This window comes from Cynocephalus volans, chromosome 10, assembly GCF_027409185.1.
Source record: "Cynocephalus volans isolate mCynVol1 chromosome 10, mCynVol1.pri, whole genome shotgun sequence".
Classification (NCBI taxonomy): Eukaryota; Metazoa; Chordata; class Mammalia; order Dermoptera; family Cynocephalidae; genus Cynocephalus; species Cynocephalus volans.
Window position 1 is genome coordinate 111210768 of NC_084469.1, and position 21373 is coordinate 111232140.

Genomic DNA, 21373 nt, shown 5'->3' on the forward strand with positions numbered 1-21373 from the left:
GAACTTCTCAGGGGCCAATTCGGTCCCATCTAGGGAAGTTTGAGGCGTTTCAGTTCTGCTGCGTGGCTGGGGGTGTGTGGGGGAGGCTGCTGTGTACCTTCTTTCAGGCCACATCTGGGGCCATGATCAGAAACCGATTTCTTCCCATTTTTGTTCGTGTCATGGCACACTCTCTGTGCTGAGACAGAAGTCGCAGATGCCCAGTGGTTAGTACTGAGGGGAAGTGGTTTGGCAGGGCTCTACATCCCTTTTTGGGTGAGGGGAGGTCTGGTTGCAGGCTCGGGAGGTCCGCTCCCTGCGTGTGTGTGTGTTTGTGTATATGAGGATGGGGTGCCGCAGGCTGTGAGGAGAGACTAACTGAGAAGGAATGTGGCTTTCTTCCTGCCCCGGACTTGTTCAGCACCATTAGCTAAGCCGGGAATTTCTCCCCGCCCCCCCCCCCCCCCCCCCCCCCGTCTCATTCCCAGCGCCCACCCCTCCCGCGCTGCTTCTCACTTGGGACAGTTTCCTTCCTGTCCTGGTGTCTCAGTTTTCCCCTTCCCAGAACGGGATTACATTTTTCTTAGAAGAGCAAGTCCTCACCTTGTCAAAAAGATTCCCCAACACGAGGCTCAGGCGCCCCTGCAGGTGAGGAGGTGGCGGTGGCACCCGGTGGCCAGCCTCTCTTCCTGGTTTTCCCTGGGCGATTCTGGCTTGTGTGCTGGGAGGCGGGCTTTCCTAGAAACAGCTGGGGGAGAGCTGGGAGTCACGTAAATAAGGTGGACTTGGTACCTGGTCACAGCGGGCCTCTGAGCTCCTGTAACCGGGAACCCTGCCTTCTCTCCAATGCTGCCCCTGCTTGTCCAGTCCGGAAGGCCTGCCTGTGCGTCCACCTCATGCCATCGCACTATTTTTAACTTAGGGTGTGGGTTATATCCCCCACTAAGCTGGATCTTCCTCATGTTAGGGCGAAGGTAACTGCAGACTAGTAAGCTCGTCCCTTTTGGAGCCCACTGTGTGGACCAGCTGGAGGGGCTCCTTTGAAGAACTTCTTTAAGCCATCCAGGGCAGCTCGGCTGGCTGGGCTAAATTTGGGGGTGATCTAACTGCGTTTTTCTAAAAAGCTGTCTGGTAATTAAGGTGGCTTAATGACTTCCGTACTTGATCTTACCGAATGGCAGCGTGGTGGACTGAGCTGAAATCGGGCAGCTCTGGGTGTTCTCCGTGGTTTTGGGTGGTGGGCATGGCTTAGGTGACTCAAAGAACTTGTTTGTGTATCAAGAGAAGTGTGTTGGTTATTAGCAAAACCTCACATGTACACGTCTGTCAACCGGCAGCCAAAGCTTTCTGTTCCCTGTTCTCTAACGCTATGGTTATATGGCTTGCCGACAGCAACTTGTGGAGAGGGTTGTTTTTTTTTTTTCTTTTTAATTGTAAAGAGGCTTTTACAAACTCAGGTGTGGCAGGGGTCTGGACAGGGGCTTGCTGAGGAGCTTCCTGGGTGGCTCCCAGGAGTGGATGATCCCAGTTCAGGGAGCAGCCAGCACAGGAGCCCCCCCCACATTTCTCTCCCCAGAGGGTCTGAAGTCTGAGCTGCCCTTGTTCAGACCCGGTGGCCAGCCAGCAGCACAGCGGACAGTGAAGGTGGAGTGGTGGACACAGTTACTGGCCGTTCTGTCCCACCTCGGACCTTGTGCAGAGTCTCTTTGAATGTGAGAACCTGAGAGGGTTCCAAAGCATCTGCTCCTGTGGGTTCCCTCTTTGCTCTGACAGGTTACTTCTGGGAGGGAAGAGAGAAGTGCGGACATGACCCGTCCTTCCAGGATAATGTCACTCGTCTGCTCAGAGAAGTGTCACCTGACTGCTCTGAGGAAGTGACCCTCCGAGGGGCACCAGCTTCGACCCCCTGGGTTGTATTATTTCATTGCGGGGTGTAATGGGCTCTGCTGCTGGGTGACTGCCTTCTTTCCTAGATTATAAGCTCCTTGGTATAGAGGAGCATACTTGCTGTTCAGGAAGAACTGAGGGCCCAGGGAGGGGTCTTTGAAGTCTAGGAATTGGAGCCTATCTCGGTTTGGATATCAGCTCTGGATGCCTTTTGGACACCTGCCTCGTGAGGTCTTGGGAGTACCTGAGCCCCCCCAAGCTCCAGATCCTTCTCTCAGTGCTGTGAGGGTCCTGGTGCCTGATCCCTCTAAACTCTAGATTTTTCTCTTAGGGTTGTGCAGGTCCTATGCTCAGCACAGCCCCGGCCGCTCTTGTGCTCTTGCGCTCTCAGGTACCCAGAGGTGGTTCCTGCCATAAGGGCACTCGCAGGCCTGTGGGGGACAGGGAGCCCGGGCTCACTCAGCTAACTGAATTTGATCGAGCACCTGGTCAGCACAGGGCCACCACACAGTGGCTAGATACCCATAGGTGATCGAGATGGGTCTCTGTGTCAGAAGCTGATGTTCTAAAGGCAGGAGGCAGATAATTGAACAGGGAGGGCAGCACAGAAACAAGCAAGAAGAACTGGTCAGAGGTCAGTGTTAGGAAGGAAATGAAACAGGGTGACACGATGGTGAGGGGCATGGGTGGGTGGGGCATTCCGTGGACGCTTCCAGGAGATGACACGGAGCTGAGGTCTCCTAGGTAAAAGGTCCCAGGCACGGCCACGAGTAGGGTTGGAGACACAGAGGCTGGGGAAGGCAAGGGTGTGGTGGGGGGGCAGTGGCTGTGGGGCACTGCCCTGGGAAGGGCCTGCCAAGAGAGGAAGTGGAGGACTGCTGGGCACCAGAGGCTGCAGCCAGTGCACCAGGACTCTTCTGGGCAGCCCTGGGGCTGTGCTGGGGGCTGCTGCTGAGTGGGTGGGCTGTGTGGATGTCAGCCCAGTCACTGGTGGCAGGAGGAGTCTTAGTTTAGCCTGTGTCTCCCTCCACGGTGAGGCAGTGGTCTGCTTGGTTTTCAGAGGAAGCCTTCTTTAGGGACAGCTAGCGCTGCCCCACCCCTACCCTGCCCTGGTGCTGGCCAGGACCCTGTATGCCCTGCACACAAGCGCACACCATCTTGGCAGCCTTGGGCAAGGCTGGCTTATGCCTTCCACTTTACGTTGAGGCACATGAGGCTCTGAGGGGCAGTGTCCCCCGCTCGAAGGCACTTGGCTGTCCTCATTGACCTAGGCTGCTCTCAAGTGCCTGAGCCACAGTCTCATTTGGAGTTCGACGGGGGCTTGAACCAGAGGGGACACAGCTCTGAAAGGGAGTCACACCGTGGCCCCTGTCCTAGCAAACACCAGCACTCCTGCCCCTGAGAGGCCCCAGGTGTTTGTCGCATGGGTGGCTGTGTGCGTCCCTACATCACCTCATTCGTTCTCCTGTCCCTCCCGTACCAGGACCCATTCCCATTTCTCAGGTGAGGAAAAGGGCGGAGACTGGGGAGGTTGAGTCACCCTGCAGGATGTCCCAGCTGGGAGGGAAATAGCTGAGAACCCGGGCATCACAGCCGGCTCTGTGGCTCCTGAAGGGCTGTGGCCCTCCCGATGATCTGGGTGGACTGCGTACAGGTGTCAGGAGCGTGGCCTTGCACATCTGGCCCGCTGGGTTATTGGGGTTTGGTTGGCTTGTGCGTTTCAAGGTGGCTGGTGGTTTGGGGTGGGGTGAGTGCTTCCCAGAAGGTGCTGGAAGCAGACGCGCCAGCCTGAGTCTGCAGGGTCTGAGCTGGTCTCTGCAGGAGGCAGATGAGGGGGACCGAGCCCTCACACCGTGACCCTTGACTGTGCGTCTGGCTGCGTCCCCCATCCACTACTGTGATTGTGTGTAAACAGCAGGCAGCTTTCAGAAACCCACCCCTCTGTTGACTCATCGGCAAGGCCAGAGTTCATCACCCTGAAGCAGTTCTGACATCACACCCAGATTGTGACATCGCCAGGGAGACCTTGAGGGAAGAATCAGCGAGCTTGAAAAACAAGACAGCTTTTCCTGCTTTGTGTAGCTCTTTGCTCAGAGCAGCTAGATACGAGACCCTGGTTTTCAGAGAAGCGGTTCTCAGGGGCAGCAGCAATGCTCACCGTGGCCTGGGAGGGCACGGACTTGACAGTGTGCTCTCAGGGGTTTGGCCTCTTCTGTGCCTTTCATTTTTAAGACCTTGCTCCCCTGTGTTCTGCATGTATGACTTAAAGTCATGTTTTCTCCTTGGTCTGTGAGTCACACGCTATAGAGCGCAAGGGGATACTTAGAACAGTGCCCCCAAATGGCCTCTGACCTGTAGGTGCAATGAGTGACAGAGACAGCCATGACATGGGGTTATTTTGCCACTTTAGTTTTTAATAAAAATGCTGGTGTCCAAATAAACCATTCCTGGGCAGGCCAGTTAGCTCAGCTGGTTAGAGTGCGGTGTTGTAACACCAAGGTCAAGGGTTCTGATCCCCACACCGGCCAGCCACCAAAGAAAAACCCAAAACAAGCAAATAAACCATTCTGAAAGGGAGATTGTTTTACTAATGAAAGTATCACAGAGACCTCCTGTTTCCATATGAAGTGGCCATGCGCACCGGAGTGTGACACTAAATATATCCTCCAGGGCTGGATCCCTCTCTGGCCAAGTGGAGATGCGGCTCCCGACTTAGTTGCCCAGGTCCGTGGGACATGGCCATGACTTGCTGCAGCCCCTGTGGAGGGACAGGGCCTTGAGCCCTGGCGAAGTCTGTGGAATCACTGAACTCCTGTTTAAAAGTGACTCATGAAAAGTCTTTTCCTTCTTTTTACTGTATGAGCAGTATAGCTCAGCATAGACAACTGGCAGACTACCTAAAAGTAGCGACTCTGTCCCCATACCCAGGCATGGCTGTGGCACCTCAGCTCCTTCCTCTGTCTCATGCCGGTGCCCATGGTAGCTCAGTGGTGTGCTCATGTTATTTTTGGTTATGCTGCTTTTTTTGACACTTGGCTTTTTAATGGCCATGTCCTCTGTGCAGCATGGTCTTGGGGACTCCTGGACGCCAGGTGCCACGCTGTGGTCAGGGTGCTCAGGATGGGGAAGCGAGGTGAGGGAGGTGACCCAGCGTGGTTGCGAGGCCAGAGAGGGATGTGGTTGGCCTGCAGTGGGGGCAGTGGTGTGTCAGGGAGGGCTGGCTGGAGGCAGGGAGGCCGGTGGAGGCTGTGGGTAGAGAGCCTGAGTGGGGCTGGCCTGGGCAACCTGGTAGGGAGACAAATGCAGGAGGTATTTGGATAGTCACCTGGGCCTGGGTGGGCATTTCTAAACCTTGTTTATTCTGGCCATATGGCAGAAGAATCTTAACACACTTGGCTATATTGTTCTGCCTGAGCTGGGTTTGTTTACCGGCAAGTGGGTTGGGATTATGCAGGGCTGGAAGATGTTGAGGGTCGGCCCTGCAGTGACTCCTGCCTGGATGACTGGGGCACATCAGAGCATTGCTGTAGGTTTGCGGTGGGTGCGCATCGTCATCAACAGTGAGGAGGAAGCTGAGTGTGTGCTGCGTGGTGATGCTGGCCAGAGGTCATATCTTTCTGGGCTGTCGCCTTTGTCCCTTGTCCTGGGGCATGGATGTCCTGAGGTTCTTTTGAACGTCGAAGTGTGTGTAATGTGAAGGTGGATTTGAATGGATATGACTGCTCTGGAAGCCAGCAGCTTTCTCTTCTGGTTCTTGGAGTGTGCCCTTGGCTCAGGGGCAGCTGGGTGCCATGTTTCCCATAATGTGGTGGTGTTGACCAGCCCAGTGGCAGTTTCTGGACGGTGGGTGCTCTAGATACCAGGTAGCCGAAGCTGGGGCTGGATGGCAGGGCTGCACCCTGAGACAGTGATGGGGGGTCAGCATCACCTGCATCTGCCTCGCGCAGGTGGATGGGCGACGCTCTCCAGGTGCAGAAAACGCCAGGTTAGGGTCTTAGCAGCCTCCCAGTGTTCCCAGATATGCTCGGCAGCAGGAGGGACTGGAACAGCTCAGCCCACCTTGGACCGTCCACCTTGGACTGCCCGCCTTTGAGAAGTTAGAGAGCTGCTGGTGATTGAGAGCTGTGGTCAGTTCTCCTCACCATAACTCAGACGGGGAGCCCTTCCTGAGCATGTGCCCTCCCTGCAACCCCCGCCCTGCCCCAGGCCTCTTTTGGGTGGCGTCAGCTCCTCATGCTCTGTCCCTGCTGCCCTGTTCAGTGACAGTGTGTTAACAAAAAGGTGTCTGTCTCAAGGGATGCTGAGAACTGCGCGCTGGAGTCAGCTATACTGGCTCCGGCCAGCCCCCACTGACAGCCTGGGTCCCTAGGCGACAGGTGCCCTCCCCAAACCTCAGTTTCCCCAGGTGGAAGTGGTGCCTGCGGTAGCAGTGGCCTCTTGGGGTGCTGTGGAGGACAGACAGGCTGCTGCCCCGGGTGTGCGCAGGGGGTGTCAGCTGATCTTGTCTCACAGATGACCTGAGAAGGTGAAGCCCTTCAGAATTTAAAATATCCTCTCTTTTGGCTCTATCGTGAAGGGTTTTTTTTGTTTTTTGTTTTGTTTCAAATAAAAGGATAGCTCCCCCGGTTTCTTTATTTTTATTTGTTTATTATTTTGGTTTTTTAAAATTTTTTGGGCAGCTGGCTGCTACAGGGATCTAAACCCTTGACCTTGGTGTTATAACCAACCGAGCTAACTGGCCAGCCTGCCCCAGTTTCTTTACCAGTTTTCCTGCTGGGAAGACTGCCACATGGAGTGGCAGGGAGCTGGGCCTCTCGTGCCTCCACCCTCTCGACACCCTAAGCGCTCAGTAGACGGTGAGGTGGTGGGCAGGGCCCGGCTGGCGATACTCCGTTGTGTTCATGGACCACGTCTCGTTTGTCCGCGCACCTGTCGACGGGCTCCTCGGCCGTTGTGACTGATGCTGCTGTGAGCGTGGGGTCTAGTCATCTCTGAGGCCCTGCTTTCAGTTCTTTTGGGTATATACCCAGAAGTGCTGCTGCTGGACCATGTGGTAGTTCTGTGTTCAAACTTTAGCTGTAGTCTTTTCCTGCCCACAGTGTGCGAGGGCTCCGGTTTCTCCACATCCTCTCCAATGATTGTTACTTTTTGCTTTTTTGACGATAGTCATCCTGATGGATGCGAGGTGATCTCAGAGCCTGTTAAATACCCAAATGTGTGTGTGACTGTCTGGCAGGAGCTAGGGTCTGCAGGGCCTCTGATGCCTGGTTGAGCATCCATAGGCTCGGAGTCACCTGGTTACAAGTGACAGAATCCAACCCCAGCCACTGTGAGCAGAATGGGGCTGTGTTGGCACCCGTGCTTGGGGTGGGCTTGGGCTAGCTTCAGGTCGTGCCTGAGAAGAATCTTGAGCAGGGTCACCTGGGCCCAGATGAATGGAAGGGGTGGGGACATCCAGCTATGGCCCCATAGTGGACAAGGCACTGTGACTTAGTGGAGGTGACAGTGATGATGCACTCTGCTTCCAGAAGCCAGTGCATGGGGCCCGGACCCCATCAGGACTCAGGCTTCTGTAAGCAGCAAGGGTTGGAAGTACCTTGGGTGGTCTAGAGAACATATGGGGAGAGTAGCGGGGACAGTGTGGCCCTGGCCACCTCCTCAGCCTCTCTGGTGACAGGGAAGTACAGGCTCTGGCCTGCAGATACTGAGGCTGCCAGGTTCTTCCCTGGCGGTGATCTCAGATGGGGGCAGAATCTCTACTTTTGTGAGTTTAGTAGCTCTTTGTGTCTCATGTTGAATAAAAAGGTAACATGTGGAAAATGAGCTTTCTTCTGGGTGGGAAGTAGCCTGAAGGCCCCAGGGTCAGGTGCTGTCCTGGGGGTGAGGCACTGGGCAGATGGGGGCCTGTGTGTGGCTCCAGGGCCTCCCTAGCTCCTGCCCTTGGCCTGGCCCTGAGGCACTTGACGAAGGTGGATGGGAGGGAGGTGGAGGATTCTGTGGGCAGGCGCAGCTCACCTGCTGCAGGAGGAGCCCCGGCCTGCAACTGGGGAGGTGAGCATGGCGCATATGCGTGCACTCACGCTGCATGTGTCAGCTGCTGTGTTTTGGCTTGTGCTCACACTGGGGCCATCAGGTCAGGCCCTGCAGTCCAGGCTGGGCTGATCTGAGGGGCCTGTGGGCCGAGGGGCTGGGCTGGGTAGGGGTGGCTGCCCCTCACGCTGTCCTTCCTGGTGGGGGTAGTGACTGCTGGGACCTAGAGGACCCAGGGTGACCTTGTCTCCTCCCACTGGCCTGAACAGAGCATGCTGATGGTTCCTTTTTCCTTTTCCACTTTTTGTAAAACAATGACTTTTGGGGGAAATTCAGCTTCCTGTGGTAGGCCCTGTGGTTCCCCCCCACATCTGGAGGGAGTGGCTTAAGAGTCCCAGGGAGGCACTACAACCACGTGAACACCGTTGTGTCGCGTCAGGGCAGCGCAGTTTGCAGGAGCTTAGACAAATGCAGCGTGGTGCCTCCCTGGACAGGCCGCTGCAGCCAAGGGCCCAGAGCGCGCCACTGCCTGCTGCCCGAGGCCTCCCTGCAGTGCTGTTCTGAGATCCTGGAGGGAAGCTGGGCTGCGCCCCTCCTGGTCACTGTGTGTTTCCCTGTGGGATTAGTAGAGCTGATGGGGGCCTCCTTCGCCCCTGAGGAAGCTGAGGCCTACAGGCTCTGCCCAGTGTCACTGCTGAAGCTGCTTGCCTCCACAACCAAGGCACAGACAAAGTAGTATGTTCTTTTCAGTGTCAACCTTAGAGTCTAAAACAAGTTGTTAAACTGAGTCCTGAGGGCCAGGTCTGGCCTGCCACCTGTCTTTGTAAATAAAGTTTTAGTGGGACACAGCCGCACTATCGCTTACCTGTCATCCATGGCTGCTTTCATGCAACGATGGCAGCTGAGTCTTTGTGACAGAGACTCTTTGGCCCACAAAGCCTGAAATACTGGCTCTCTGGCCTTTCACAGAAGAAGCTTGCTGGGCACTGGTCTAGTGTCAGGCTGGGTATATGACGGGAAAACCAGGTGTGTTAGTGGAACTGCTGTCCTGGAGGCAGGCTCAGGCTTTGGGCCCCAGGCCCCTGTGCTGTGCAGAGCAGTCCTGTGATCTCATGTGGGCCAAAGCTCTTCTGACCCTGTTTGCAAGTCCCCAGGCTTTCTGGGAGTTTTTCTCAGGAATGGCATCAAGCCTAGCAGAATTTTTGCAGGTTCTGGGCTTTTTACTTGTGACCTGTTTATAACCTTTGGAATTGATAACAGAGCACGGTACTGCATAGCCTGGATGACAAGGGCCTGTGTGCATGTCCCTCGTGGAGTTGGGAGCAGCTGTGGTGCAGAGGCAGCCACGGCCCCTGGGATGGAGCTCAGGGATCAGGGGTCTGTCTCATGGTAGGCAGTGGGGTCGTGTCCAGTTCCAGGTGGGCTCTGACCCCAGCCCCTTATCCCCTCATCCCCTCATCCCCTCAGCCCTGTGCTCGTGCAGCAGGGCTGGTGTTCTCCTCCATGGAGGATTGCCCCGAGTGAGGGCTCAGTCACTCACACAAGTGTTTTTTCAAGAGTGCACTTGTGGCCAGTGGTAAACAGGAGGGACGTAGCCCCATGTGGCTGGCTGCCGCTCAGGAGGAGATGCAGGGTAAACCAGGAACAGCCAAAGACAGTGGTCTCAGAGGGTTCTGTTGTGCAGAGCCAGCCAGCAGGTGGGCACCTCCCCTCCACCGGAGAGTAGATTCTGCCTTAGAGAGCAGTGGCCTGAAAGTCCAGAGCAGAGCTTCCCAGCCAGCTCTCTCTGCTGGGGGCTGCAGGGCTGTGTTCTGTTGGTGGAAATGACCTGTTTTTGCTCTTCTTACCTTTTTTTTTTTTTTTTTTTTTATGTTTTTTGTTTTGTTTTGCTTTTCTTCTTCTGATGTCTCTTTTCAGAAGAGGGTGGGGCTGTTGAGTGGCTGCAGGCCTTGCGTAGGAACTGTGTAGGGAGATGTCTGAGGGCAGGGGCAGGTTGCAGCTAGAAGAGTGTGTTCCCTTCTCTCCCAGTGGCACTATTTTTGGAGTTGGACGCTCACAGACGTCTGCTTGTTCCAGCGAAATGTACTCAGCTCACAGTGGATCTGGCAAGTGGGAGGGGACAGCCAGTGCTGGCAACCTGTGTCCAGCCCATCTCCATTCTGCTCTGGGGCCGGGACAAGGCTGTTTGGCTCCCTTACCTGTGCACAGGGTCCCACTGGTTGAGGACCTTGTGCGCAGAGCTGCATGACCCCATTTCTGTGAATGGGTTCCACCTGTAGGTTAGCTCCTTGTGCATAGGAAATGAAGCTGTGTTGGGAAGGATTCTGAGGTGGCATCCTGTCTAGTGTGCAGGACTGATGAGACGTGGCCCCTGACCCTTCCTGCTTTTACCCCTCCCATCATAGCATCTCTGTGGGAAGGGTCCCTTCTTGTCTCCAAGCTAAGAAGGTTAATGGACCCCTACTTGAGCGTGGGGTCTGCCAGAGCCCAGGTGTGCAAGGTGGGGCTTACAGGCTGTTGGTCAGAAGTCTGGACTGATGTCGCCCCACAAGGGCATAGGGGCTTTGGTCCCCTTTCTCCTCAGAGGTGGGGACAACTTGCCATGGTCTGTGCTCTGGAGCCATGACTCTGATGGCAGCTTGTCTGAGATCTTCGAAAGGCTCCTCCTGTCTGCCTCTCTTCTTCCCATTCGTGGCCTCTTGCGTGTGAATTCACTGAGGCCTGGGTGCTTTGGGGTGACAGGAATTGTCAGGTGAGGGCCAGCTGCAGGCTTCTGGTGCAGTTCCAGAGGCTCAGCCATTCAAGAGCAGACAGACCACATGCTGCGGGCGTGGGTGTCCCTCTGCCACACTGTGCAGCCAAGGGTTATGTGTGGATGCATTTACATTGGGGTGGAGGTGGACTGGGAGCAGGTGAGTCTGGAGGGTGTTGCAGGAGGGTCATTGGAGGATGCAGGAAGCAGGGCCTAGGCCTACGTTGTGCCAGCAGGGCTGTCTCCACGTTGACCACCCTGGGGCTTGTTCCAAGCCAGACTGTAGACTCAGTGGCTGCCTATGGCGTGACGTGGGCCCCAGGGGACAGCAGCCTGGGCACACACCTAGCAGAAGCTGCCCACTGCCCTGCGGTCACATTGGTGCTCAGGGCTCACAAGGCAGCTGGGACAGTGAACCACAGCACAGAGCTTCTAGGTGTCCAAGATGGTGACCTAGGACGGCCGAGGGCTGGGGTGGGGGCAGGCTGCCTCATTCCCCTCGCTGGTGTTGACCACATGTGGCCAGGAGGCGTGTGAAGTGTAGAGCAGGCTCAGGGCAACTGGCTGCACAGGGGTGCCCCCTCAGGGCGTCAGTTTTTTCCTCTGCAGTGCTGGGGTCATCATGGTGGCATGAGGTCAGGTCAGTGATATGGTTATGGCTTGAATCTCGCCCCTCCCTCCAAGCAGCCTCACCTCTCTTCTCTTTCCTCATCTGTGAAGTATTTGGGGTTCAGGGCACTATCTCCTGAAGCGGCTTGCAGGGCATCTGGTGCGTGATGCTCCCTCTTCCCTGCACAGTTGTTTTCCATCCCAGAAACCTGGGTACATTCCATCCCCGCTGAAATCCCCTCTCCCTGTGCCTGCCCAGCTCAGTGGTGAGGAGCCCACTTTATGCAGGGTTGTTGAGGTATGAAAAGTGGGGAACTTTGGACAGTAGAGAGAGCAGGAGGAGTGTGTGTGGGTGTGCCTGGGGAGGAGTGTGTGGCACAAGGGCTAGGCATGCCCACCTTCCCGCCCGTCTGGGGAATGGCAGGGATGATGGCAGGGCTGGGGCTCACCGCAGGGTCCCCAGCCCATGGGAGGTTGTTCCTGGCCTCGGCCACCTTAAAGAGGAGCGCTGATTAGAAGAGAATAGTGAAAGCTGTCTGAAGGGCTTCTGACAGGAGCTTAGCTGGTTGGGATTGTGTCTGTCACTGGGTCTGCTAAGGTGGATGAGAAGAGAGCCCGCTGTGCAGTGGGGAGACAGTGGGGCTGGCTGAGGGCAGTGGCTCCGGTCCCCTGACATCCACGCGTATTGCTGCCCTCTGGACCCTGAGCACCCAGAAGTTGCTCATCGTACCCAGCCCTGGAGGTTTGGCCACCATGGTCTGGGGGCAGGGACGTTGTGGGCCTTGACCGGTAGCTTCTTTGGCCCTGGCAACCCAGAGTATAATCAGTGCTGGGTTGGCTCCCTTGAGCTGTGGACTAAGAGTCTCCTGGGTGCAGGCATCACAGATCTCCAGACCTGTTGGCTCCTTGGGCACTCAGGGCTGCAGATCTGGGTGGACCCCCGGGGCCTGCTGACTGTATGGATTGGTGGCAGGACGCCATGCAGGCGGGTTCTGGCGTAAGTAGCATTTCTCATGACGGTGGAGGGGTGTGTTGGTTTGTTCTCTTGGAGAGTTCTGCTCATTTCAAGTCCAGCCTTGTGTTTGTCATTGTGACTTACAGACCTATAGATTGGAGTTGTGCTCTTCTCCGGCCTAACAGGTGGCTCTGAGCTCTGCTGGTCAGTGACAGATGAGCCTCGCTGCTCTGAGGACCCAGTCCCAGCTCCGCGGTTTCTGGGGCACAAAGCTACTTCCCCTCGTCCCCAGGCAGATACGGATGTGACCCAGATCAGATGTGTGCAGCAGTTGGAGATGCATGTGGAGGAGGAACACTGAAGTCTGTGGGAAATGTGGGGAAGTTTAGTAAAGCAAGCCACACGTGATCACTTCACTCAGGATGTGCGCTGAGATTTTGGTGGCCCCAAGAGTCACAAGATTGCACTGAAAAAAATCAGAACATCAGTGACCGGCTATGATAACGAATGGCTCCATTGACGCCCTCGCCCGCCCGGAGGGGCTGCTGCCCCTCCCCAGCCCCTCCCCTCCCCTCCTGGCGTCTTCCCAGTCCCTCTGCCCCATCCCTGACAGGCGGCACAAGAGGCAGGCTGGGCAGGCTGCAGTGACATGGTGTGTCCCGGCGGGGGTGCAGGCCCAGGCATCCTCTACACACTGCATCTACGAGGCAACCCCTGGCCCCGATCCCTGGTGACGTGTGCTGCGATGAGCTGCGAGGCTGAGGGGGGGCCCAGGCAGGGGAGAGGTGAGCAAGTAGGGTGTTGACACGCGGGGTCCAGGTCAGACCAGCGTCTGGCCAGAGTATGTGTCCTGTCCTTAAGCAGGTAGTCCTCTGGGTGTGACCACCCATTAATCAAACATGTCCTTAGCGCCTGGTGCTGTGCTAGGGTGTTCCAAGTGAAGAGTGGCAGTCCCTTGGGCCCTGATCCAGTTGCAGGCTGGGAGGGCTCACGAAGAAGAGACCTTTGCGAGGCCCTGAAAGGAGAGTGGAGTTCTTGGGCCCCAGATGGGGAATGGGGAAGAGCCTGCACCCTGAGGGACTCCCAGAGCCTGTGCCCAGCCCTCTCCTGCAGGCACCAGGCAACTAGGGTGACAGTCGGTCAGTGTGACAGGTCAGGACAAGCGGGGAGGGCAGCCAGGGAGAGGGCTTTTCCTCCGGGTCTTCAGGGGGCTCCTTCCTCATCCTTTCCCATCTCAAGTGTTTCCTCCTCACGACTGCCGAGCACTCTGTGGCCTTGATGCTGAGTGTACCCCAAGCTCCGTGTGTCCCTGCCCAGTGAACAGCTCTTAGATGTTCATCTAATACATGGTTGAGGGACATGGGTCCCGTGAGGTTCCATCATCTTCAGGCTGGACAGTCTGTTCTGTCACCTCTGAGGGCCGAGTCCTGCTTGGGATCCCTGGTGCCAGCAGCTCCATGCCTGGGTCAAGCCTGGGTGGGGCTGCACCTCCCTGGGAAGGCTGCTCGGCTCACACACGGCCAGTCCGCTCCCCTTGCCGTTCTCCACCTCTGCCAGAGACTGCTTCCAAAAATAAAGCTAGGAAAGCTGTCACCTTCTTTTATCCTGGTTATCTGGTTCTCACCCCAGGGTGGCAGCACTCCCTCCCAGAGCGCCATAAAGGCACCTCCAAAGCTCCCTCAAGCAGTGGCTCAGGGCCACCGGGTGGACAGCATCCGCTCATGGCAGCTTTCCTGCACTGGGCGCCAGACTGGACAGTACAGCGATTCTAACATTTTTCTTTTTAAGCTGGGTTCCCTTTTTACCAAATAAAACCAACTGTAAGGTGCTGCTTATGAAGTGGGTGGCTGCTCTGGCAGGGGCCAGGGAATTCTACAGGGTGGACCGTGCTGAGGGGGTTGGGCTGGCTCTGCTTGGAAGCTGAGTTCCTGGCCTTGTGGGGACCCAGGTCTCCTGAGCTCCTGCTCCTGCCTGTGGTGGGTGTGCTGCAGAAGGTAGCATCGGGCTGTCTGCTTGGAGGGCTAGCTCGTACTGTTAACAACCAAAGCTTTGCCTAGTGTTGGTAAACCTGGCCCGGCTGCTCAGTGGTTTCCCAGGCAGGGTCTTTTGGATGCTGCATTGATGGGTCCAGAACTTTTTCCCTGAGTTGGCTCAGAAGCAAAAAGAAGGTGGATATCAGGTTTCTTCGCAGAATGCTAACCTGTGCTGACACCCCATGTTTCTGCTCCTCTGTTCTGGCATCTTCGAGGTGACAAATGGCAGGTGTCTGCCATCGTTTCTGGGCCCTCTCTCATCTCCACGCTGTCCACGCTGTCCCTTCCTTCTGGCCTCTTCAGTTGTATTCCCTCAGAGATGAGATTTGGAGAAGTCCTATCTTCTGGGTACTGGAATGTTCTGGGTTGGGGACATTTGACCTTTTAGCTTTAAATATTTGCACCTCATTGCCTGGTGGCAGGATGTTCTGTGGTGGGGCGGGTGGGAGTCCCGGGGCGGGTGGGAGTCCCCTTTGGCAGAACTGACTAAGGCGAGCTCACTCCTGGGTTCTGGTGGCCCCGCCTGCAGCACTACCACAGCGCTGCACACCGTGGAGGGAGTGCCTGCTGGCCACCTCAGCGCAGGCTGGCCCCTCGGCTGGCACACCTCCATCCGTCCTGGCTCTCTCCCAGCACACCCACAACCCTTAGGTGGCACTCTGTCAGTGTAGATGGCTCTGTCTATGGTCACATTTCCTGGGAGCCTTTCTGCATCCACAGCTGTTTCTGTGGCCTAACACCCCAGGGTAGCAATGCCTGTCCCCTGGGTCCCCTGCTGTCCTGGGAGCCCTCGTTCATCTCTGGCCCCTGAACTGAGGTTGTGCGTCCTTAACAAGGGATACTGAGCTGTGGTGGAGGGCCTCCTGGGCCTTCCTGTCTGTCAGAGTTTTGGGATGGTGAGTGGTCTGATGTAGGACTTCTTCCACTGCTTACAGACCCTTTGTCCTGAGTGCCAGTGCTGCTCAGTGCCTCTGGCTCGCTTGCTGGCAGTGATGCCTGATAGTGCGTCTGCTGCACCCACACAGCCCTCAAGGGTGTCTGTGGACCCGGCTAGCCAGGCCCTGGTGTTTTCTTTACTTCCTCCTGACTTTGCTGAGGGCTTTTTTGTGGGAGGCTCCTCATGGGTGCCCTGGCCCAGGGTGGTGCCTTCTCTGCCTCCCTCACTTCTGCCCACCCACAGGCATATTCCTAGAGGCAGAGGACAGTTTCCCAAGGACAGAGCATTTGTGGGAGGGCCTGGCACACTCCAGATCTTGGTGTGAGTCTGTGAATTTGATCCGGGCTGGATAAATGGTTCCCAACTTTCTTTTTTTCTTTTTCTTTTACGTGGTGTCACCACCTGTTGGGGCCCAGCCAGATGTGTCAGACGGATTGGCAGGATGTGCCTGGGATTGTGCCCCACGGGTCCTGTCCATCCTCGCTGCTCCCCTGAGTAACTGGCTCCTGCCCGAGCCTGACCACACAGACCAGAGGGAGAGCCCCTCCCTGGCCTCCTCAGCCTGGCTCTGCACTGGACGCACGGGGGCCATGGTGCATTCCAGGCCTTTCCAACTTCCTCTTGTGTACCAGAGTCTCTGATTCTCCTAATTTTGTGATGGTGCTGGGCAAGATGGCATCTTGCTGTCATCTGTGCCTTCCTGTGTATTCTCGTGTGTCTTAGCCGCTTGCATTACTTTTTGCAGTCGGTGCTGTGTTGGTTGCTGTTTCCTGTTGGGTGGTTTGGCCCTGAGCCTGCAACTGTCTAGCAGGGTGCTGTGTGCTGTCCGCTTATGAGGCGGACACATTCTTTTTTTTGGTGACCGGCCTGTACTGGGATCTGAACCTGTGACCTTGGTGTTATAAGGCTGCGCTCTAACCAACTAAGTGTCCAGCCTGCATGTGTTCTTCTCTCTGGTGTGCTCCAGCTCGCTTGAGATGGGACAGCATTGCCTCTCCCCACTGCGAGTATTGGCCTGGGGTTGGTGGCGGGAAGTTGTCCTGCCTGCTCTTGGTCACAAAGGCTAGGTGCTTCTCTGTGGAGTCCCTCTGCACAGCTGGCAGCCGGCAGCCATTGGTTTACCTTCCTGAGTGTGATCTGTGTGCCAAGCAGACTGTGCTGCTAGGCTGTTTTTGAGGGTCTTGGGTTTGCCTCAGTTTACCTCAGTGACATTAGTGAGAAACCTAATAAAGCTGCGTTTTCTGTTGTGGTTTTTTGTTTTTTGAGCTGGCTGGTACAGGGGTCAAACCCTGGACCCTGGTGTTATTAGCACCAGCTCTGACCAGCTGAGCTAAGCAGCCAGGCCTAAAGCCGCATTTTCAAATAGGGAGACAGTAAGTTTTGCTGGTCCCTGTCTGTTCCCAAAGTCCTTTCGTGTATGTGTGGCACTCGAGCCTACGGCTACCCTCTGTGGTGCCGCCCGGGTCCTAGCATACAGCAGGCGCTCACAGAGTTCCCGGCGCACCTGTGCTGTGCAGCCCTCTCAGGGACTTGGGGCATGCCAGCGAACCCGCCATTTAGCTGCATTCTTGAAGGAAGCCCACGGTTCCTGTTTCTCCTTTTGTCAGAGTCGATTCTCTGGGTAGGAAGCTGCCACCAGGTCCTGCTTGCAGAAGGCTGGTTTTGGTTGCTGGATTTGAAATGTCGTGACTGGCGAGCTGATGGAGCAGATGTTAAAGGAACCACTGTGGACATCCTCATGATGAGCTCTTGGTGCAGCCTCATGGGGTTTAGTTACAAACCTAAGATGTGCACAGGGATCCCCACGGCCATACCTGTCTCAAGCACTCCAGCTCCCAGGAGGCCTGATCCTCGTCAGGTCTTGCCTGCAGCCCCTGAAGGGCAGGCCAGGTCACTCGCATTTCACAGATGAGAAGACTGATGGGCACAGGGGTCAAGCCCGTCACCCAAGGCCGCACACCAGGTTCAAGGGCTGTCTTGCTGACCTTGGAGGTCTGGTCCCCCTTGCTCAGGTCAGGGTTTGTTGGGTTTTAAATGTAGAGGCAGGAGCTGGAGGTCACTCATGTGGCAGAGTCCAGTATGTGCTGTTTAGTGCATTGTTTCAGCAGCCTAGAGAGTCAGATCAGCAGCTCTGTGCGACAAGGCCCAGAGAGGTTAAGTATCTTACTGAGGTCACACAGCTTTTAAATGGCAGATCCTGGATTGGAACCAAATCTTGTGATCTCAGCTCTTGGACCCTGCGGCAGAAGATTTTCTTTCAGTTCCCAGCAGCTGCTGACGTCCCTGGTGTATCGTTCCTGTTCTTGAGCCCTCCTGTCCCCCGTCCCTGCTGGGTTGGGTTGATTGAGGGCGAGTCGGGCAAGTGGGCTGACGGGATCCTGCAGGGAAAGGTCTCGATGCTGCAGGAGCTCCCTCAGTCGTGTAGCCGAGGCCAGGCCCCTCCCAGCGGCCCTGGGCTAGGCTTTGGGCGGCCTGCTGGGATGGTGTGGACTGTGTGGGTTTCAGCGTGTCTCGCTGTCTGTGGTTGTCGGGCATATTTGTGATTTTGTGTTGTGTTTTTCACCCAGGCCCCTGGCTGCCTGACACCTGCCCTGGCAGTGAGGTGTTAAGGCTGGCCCAGTCACAGGCCTGAGTGTGTGTGTGTGTGGGGGGGGTTCTTAAAGGGCCCCTGAAGCTAAACAGACCTCTGTCCTGGTCCATTCCATTCTCCCACCATAGGAATCCAGAGGGGTTTAGATGGTACTGTGGTCTCCCTGCTGATGCACGCAGCTGCCCTGTGCCAGAAAGATGGTTTCGTTTTCTTTCTCTGAGTAAATAGACCTCGTGGTTGTCTTCTGGCTGAGGTGCTTGCCCTGGGGTCCCACCAGATTCTGCTTCTGTGGTGGTGTGGATCAGAAGCCGTATCGCAAAATCTGATTACAGGCCTGACATAAAATATTGTTAAAGACCGGGTTGGTTCTGGCTGATACTGATGTGTACACAGGTAGGAGACATGATTTTTTTTTTCTAAGAACAGTTTTAGGTTTGCAGCAAAACTGAGCGGAAGGCATAGAGGTTTCCCATGTGTCCCCTGCCCCCACACATGCACAGCCTGCCCGACTATCATCACCACTCCAGAGTGGTGCATTGTCAGAGTAGATGAACCTGAGTCATTGTCACCCAGAGTCCTGGTTATGCCTAGGTTCACTCTGTGCTGTACATTTTTTGGGTGTAAAAAAAGGTAGGGTGGCATGTATGCACCATTACGGAGTCATAGAATAGCTTCACTGCCCTACAAATCATCCGTGCCTCCCCTGTTCTCCCCTTCCTCTCTTTCTGCTGACTCCTGGAGCCCATGATCTTTCACCATCTCCATGGTTTTCCTTTTCTGGAATGTCACAGGGCTGGGGCCGTGTGGTGTGCAACTTCTTCAGACCAGCCCTTCCCTGAGTCGTGCTCAGGCTCCAGTGTGTGTGCACCCTGAGAGCTCGTTTCTTCTCGTTGCTGCGTGGTGTCCCATTGTCTGCATGTAGCGTGGTTTATTTGTCCATCCACCTGCGGAAGGGCATCGTGCTTGCTTCTAAGTTTTGACAATTGTGAACAAAGCCCTAAGACTGTACAGGAGCAGGTTTTTGTGTGGACAGTTTTCACCACCTTTGGGTGAGTACAGGAGTGGGATCACTGCATCATATGGGAAGAGTAGGTCTGTTTATCTGTGTGAGAAACCGCTGGACTGTCTTCCAAAGTGGCTGCACCATGTTGCAGCCCCACCAGCAGTGAATGAGAGCTCCTGTTGCCCCACGTCCTCGCCAGTATCTGGTGTTGTCAGTGTTGTGGATTTTGGCTATTCTGACAGGTGTGTAGTGGTATTTCATTATCATTTGAGACTTGACTTTATAATATTCTAGTGATGTTTGCTTGCTGTGGAATACTTGGCATCATAGGCCACATTGAGAGGCTGCTCTGCTGCCTGCCGGGCCCTTGGCAGGAGCCTGCTCTGAGCGCCACCACTCTGAGTAGACAGCTGCTGATGGACTCTGGAAAGGGGCCTGTCCCTGGGCTTGTGCCAACCTTGTCCCCCCAAGATTGACAGCTTCTCTGTAGCTCCTCCCAAACTGTACCTTTCTAGTAATGTTTAAAAAAAAAAAAAAAAACTGACTGGTTAGCTCAGTTGATTAGAGCACAGCCTTGTAACCCCAAGGTCATGGGTTTGGTTCCCCATACCGGCCAGCTGCCAAAAAAAAAAAAAAAGTCATTTCCTGCACTTGACCTAGTTTTATTTGTTCTGGAGCCCAGGAAGATGGGCTGTGTCACTCACAGGAAGCAGAGGGAATGCTCCGGGTGTGGTGTGTGGCTGGGTCTAGTCAGGTCTCACTTGTCTGAGTCATGTCCTGGGAGATTTTGTGCTCCTGCCTCAGCCAGTGTCACCACAGAGCAGAGCTTGAGCGCTTCCTGTATGCAGAGGAGTTTTCTGGATGAGGCAGTGGCCCACCCCACCCCTGGGCTCACATGTGATTTCCCTCCCACTGACACCTATATGCCTGGGCATGGCTGTCAGGTCTCCTGCATCAAGTTCTGATGTTTGGCTTTGTGATGCCAGTGGCACTTGCACAGGGCACAGGCATGGCCCATTCAAGCCTCATCTTCCCTCTGTGAGGAGGGAGCAGTCCTACCACCCAGCAGGTTGTGGGCTCTGAGCGGAGTGTTGAACGAGGAGCCGAGCTGGTGACAGGTGGCCTCAGCGCTGCAGTACCGGCGGGGAGCTCACCACTGCTGTCCCACTGGGGGAGAGGCTGTATTCTTTGGTGTCTCCATGCCCTCTGCAGCCCCTCCCATCCAAACCTCCCTCATCATCCCTTGTGCCATCCACCTGTCTGCTGTGTGGAACAGGTAGCGGGGTCGCGGAGGACAGGCCCCTTCCAGAACGTGCAGCTGGACCCTGCTCCTCATCTCTCCCTGCTGAGCCTTACCACCCCAGGTCAGATCCCAAGAAGCCTGATACAGGCCCAGAGCTGACGTATCCCAGCTCCTGCTTTAGCACACACTGTCCATGTCTATCTTCCCCACAGCCCCGTCTGTGGTCATTGTTGGGGAAACTGAGGCACATAGCCCCTCCCTGCTCATCGCCTGACCCAGTGCAGATTCCCCAAAGTGGGCCTGCATTGCAGAGCGGGGCTGGGAGCCCATTTTCCCTCCTTGGTGGATCAGCCAGTTGAGGCAGCCCACAGCCTGCTCTGGAGGCCAGCCTGTCTGTTCGGGGGCCCAGCCCCCTCCCCTAGCCACAGTGGGAGTTGGGCATCTTCATGCAGGGCTTAGAGTCTTCTGTCACTGGGGAGTAGGGAGTGGGGGACGGATATTCAGGCTGTGGGGACAAGACCTTGGCACTGGGTAGTCAGGCGGGCACTGCGCCCCCCTGATGCTTAGTGGGCAGGGAAGGGCAGAGCCCACCATGTCCCTCTGGGGGGGGTCTGCTGCCGCTCCCACCAGCTCCCCTCTGCACCCCAGCAACCCAGGGTACTGGTTGAATGCGTGTGGGGCCGAGGCCCTCCCCCAGATGTTCTGGGCCTCATCACACTGGACACTGGTTGCCAACTGTCCCTGCCCCTTCCACAGACCCTTCCTCTCCACATCCTCTGTCTCCAGGCCTGGTCTCCCCGAGGTATGTGTGCCTCCTGCCCTCTGGTTTTGGCTCAGTGACCCCTCTGACCCTGTCAATTAGAACAGCCCTTGCTTGGGGTCCCGTCGTGTCATTCTTCATTGGCTACTCCAAAACTCAAGCCCAGGGCCCCGAGTGGGTCGGGCCACATCTCTCTCATGGCCAATGCATCCCCAGCATCTGGCACACCATAGTTCTCACCTTGATTGAGTTCATACCCAGCCTCCTGCCAGGCCCTCTGGCTTGCTGTAGCGCTTCTGCAGCGGTCTTCCCCAGCCCTCAAATCCTGGGGCAGTGGTTCTCAGATTGTGCTTGGCCAGAGGTACTGGGCAGAGCTGTCCAGGCACCTCCCAGGTGGGGAGGAGGCTGCGGACTCCAGCTCTCTGCCAGGTAAGGCCAGAAGGTGCAGTTGCTTGGTTGGTGCCCAGAGGCTGGAGACTGGGGGGTTTGATCAGCATAGGTAGTGGGGGCCAGGCAGAGAGAGGGGGTTGGAAACTTTTCTTTGTGGCCTTTCATGCCAGGCAGCAGAGAGGAGGGATGAGGCTGGGGTAAGGGA

The 21373-nt window shown here is 56.1% G+C and overlaps 1 protein-coding gene across 2 annotated transcripts in view; it reads left to right on the forward strand.

Annotated features, from left to right (window-relative positions):
- ELL (elongation factor for RNA polymerase II) overlaps nt 1-21373 on the forward strand; it is a 70064-nt gene that overhangs the window by 977 nt on the left and 47714 nt on the right. The window contains exon 1 of one of the 2 annotated variants that reach the window (XM_063110524.1): nt 10742-10808. The exons of the other annotated variant lie outside the window; for it this stretch is intronic. Coding sequence (XP_062966594.1) covers nt 10764-10808 — 45 coding nt within the window. The 5' untranslated portion in view covers nt 10742-10763. Of the gene's footprint in view, nt 1-10741; nt 10809-21373 lie in introns of those variants that run through there. 2 annotated transcript variants of the gene reach the window in all.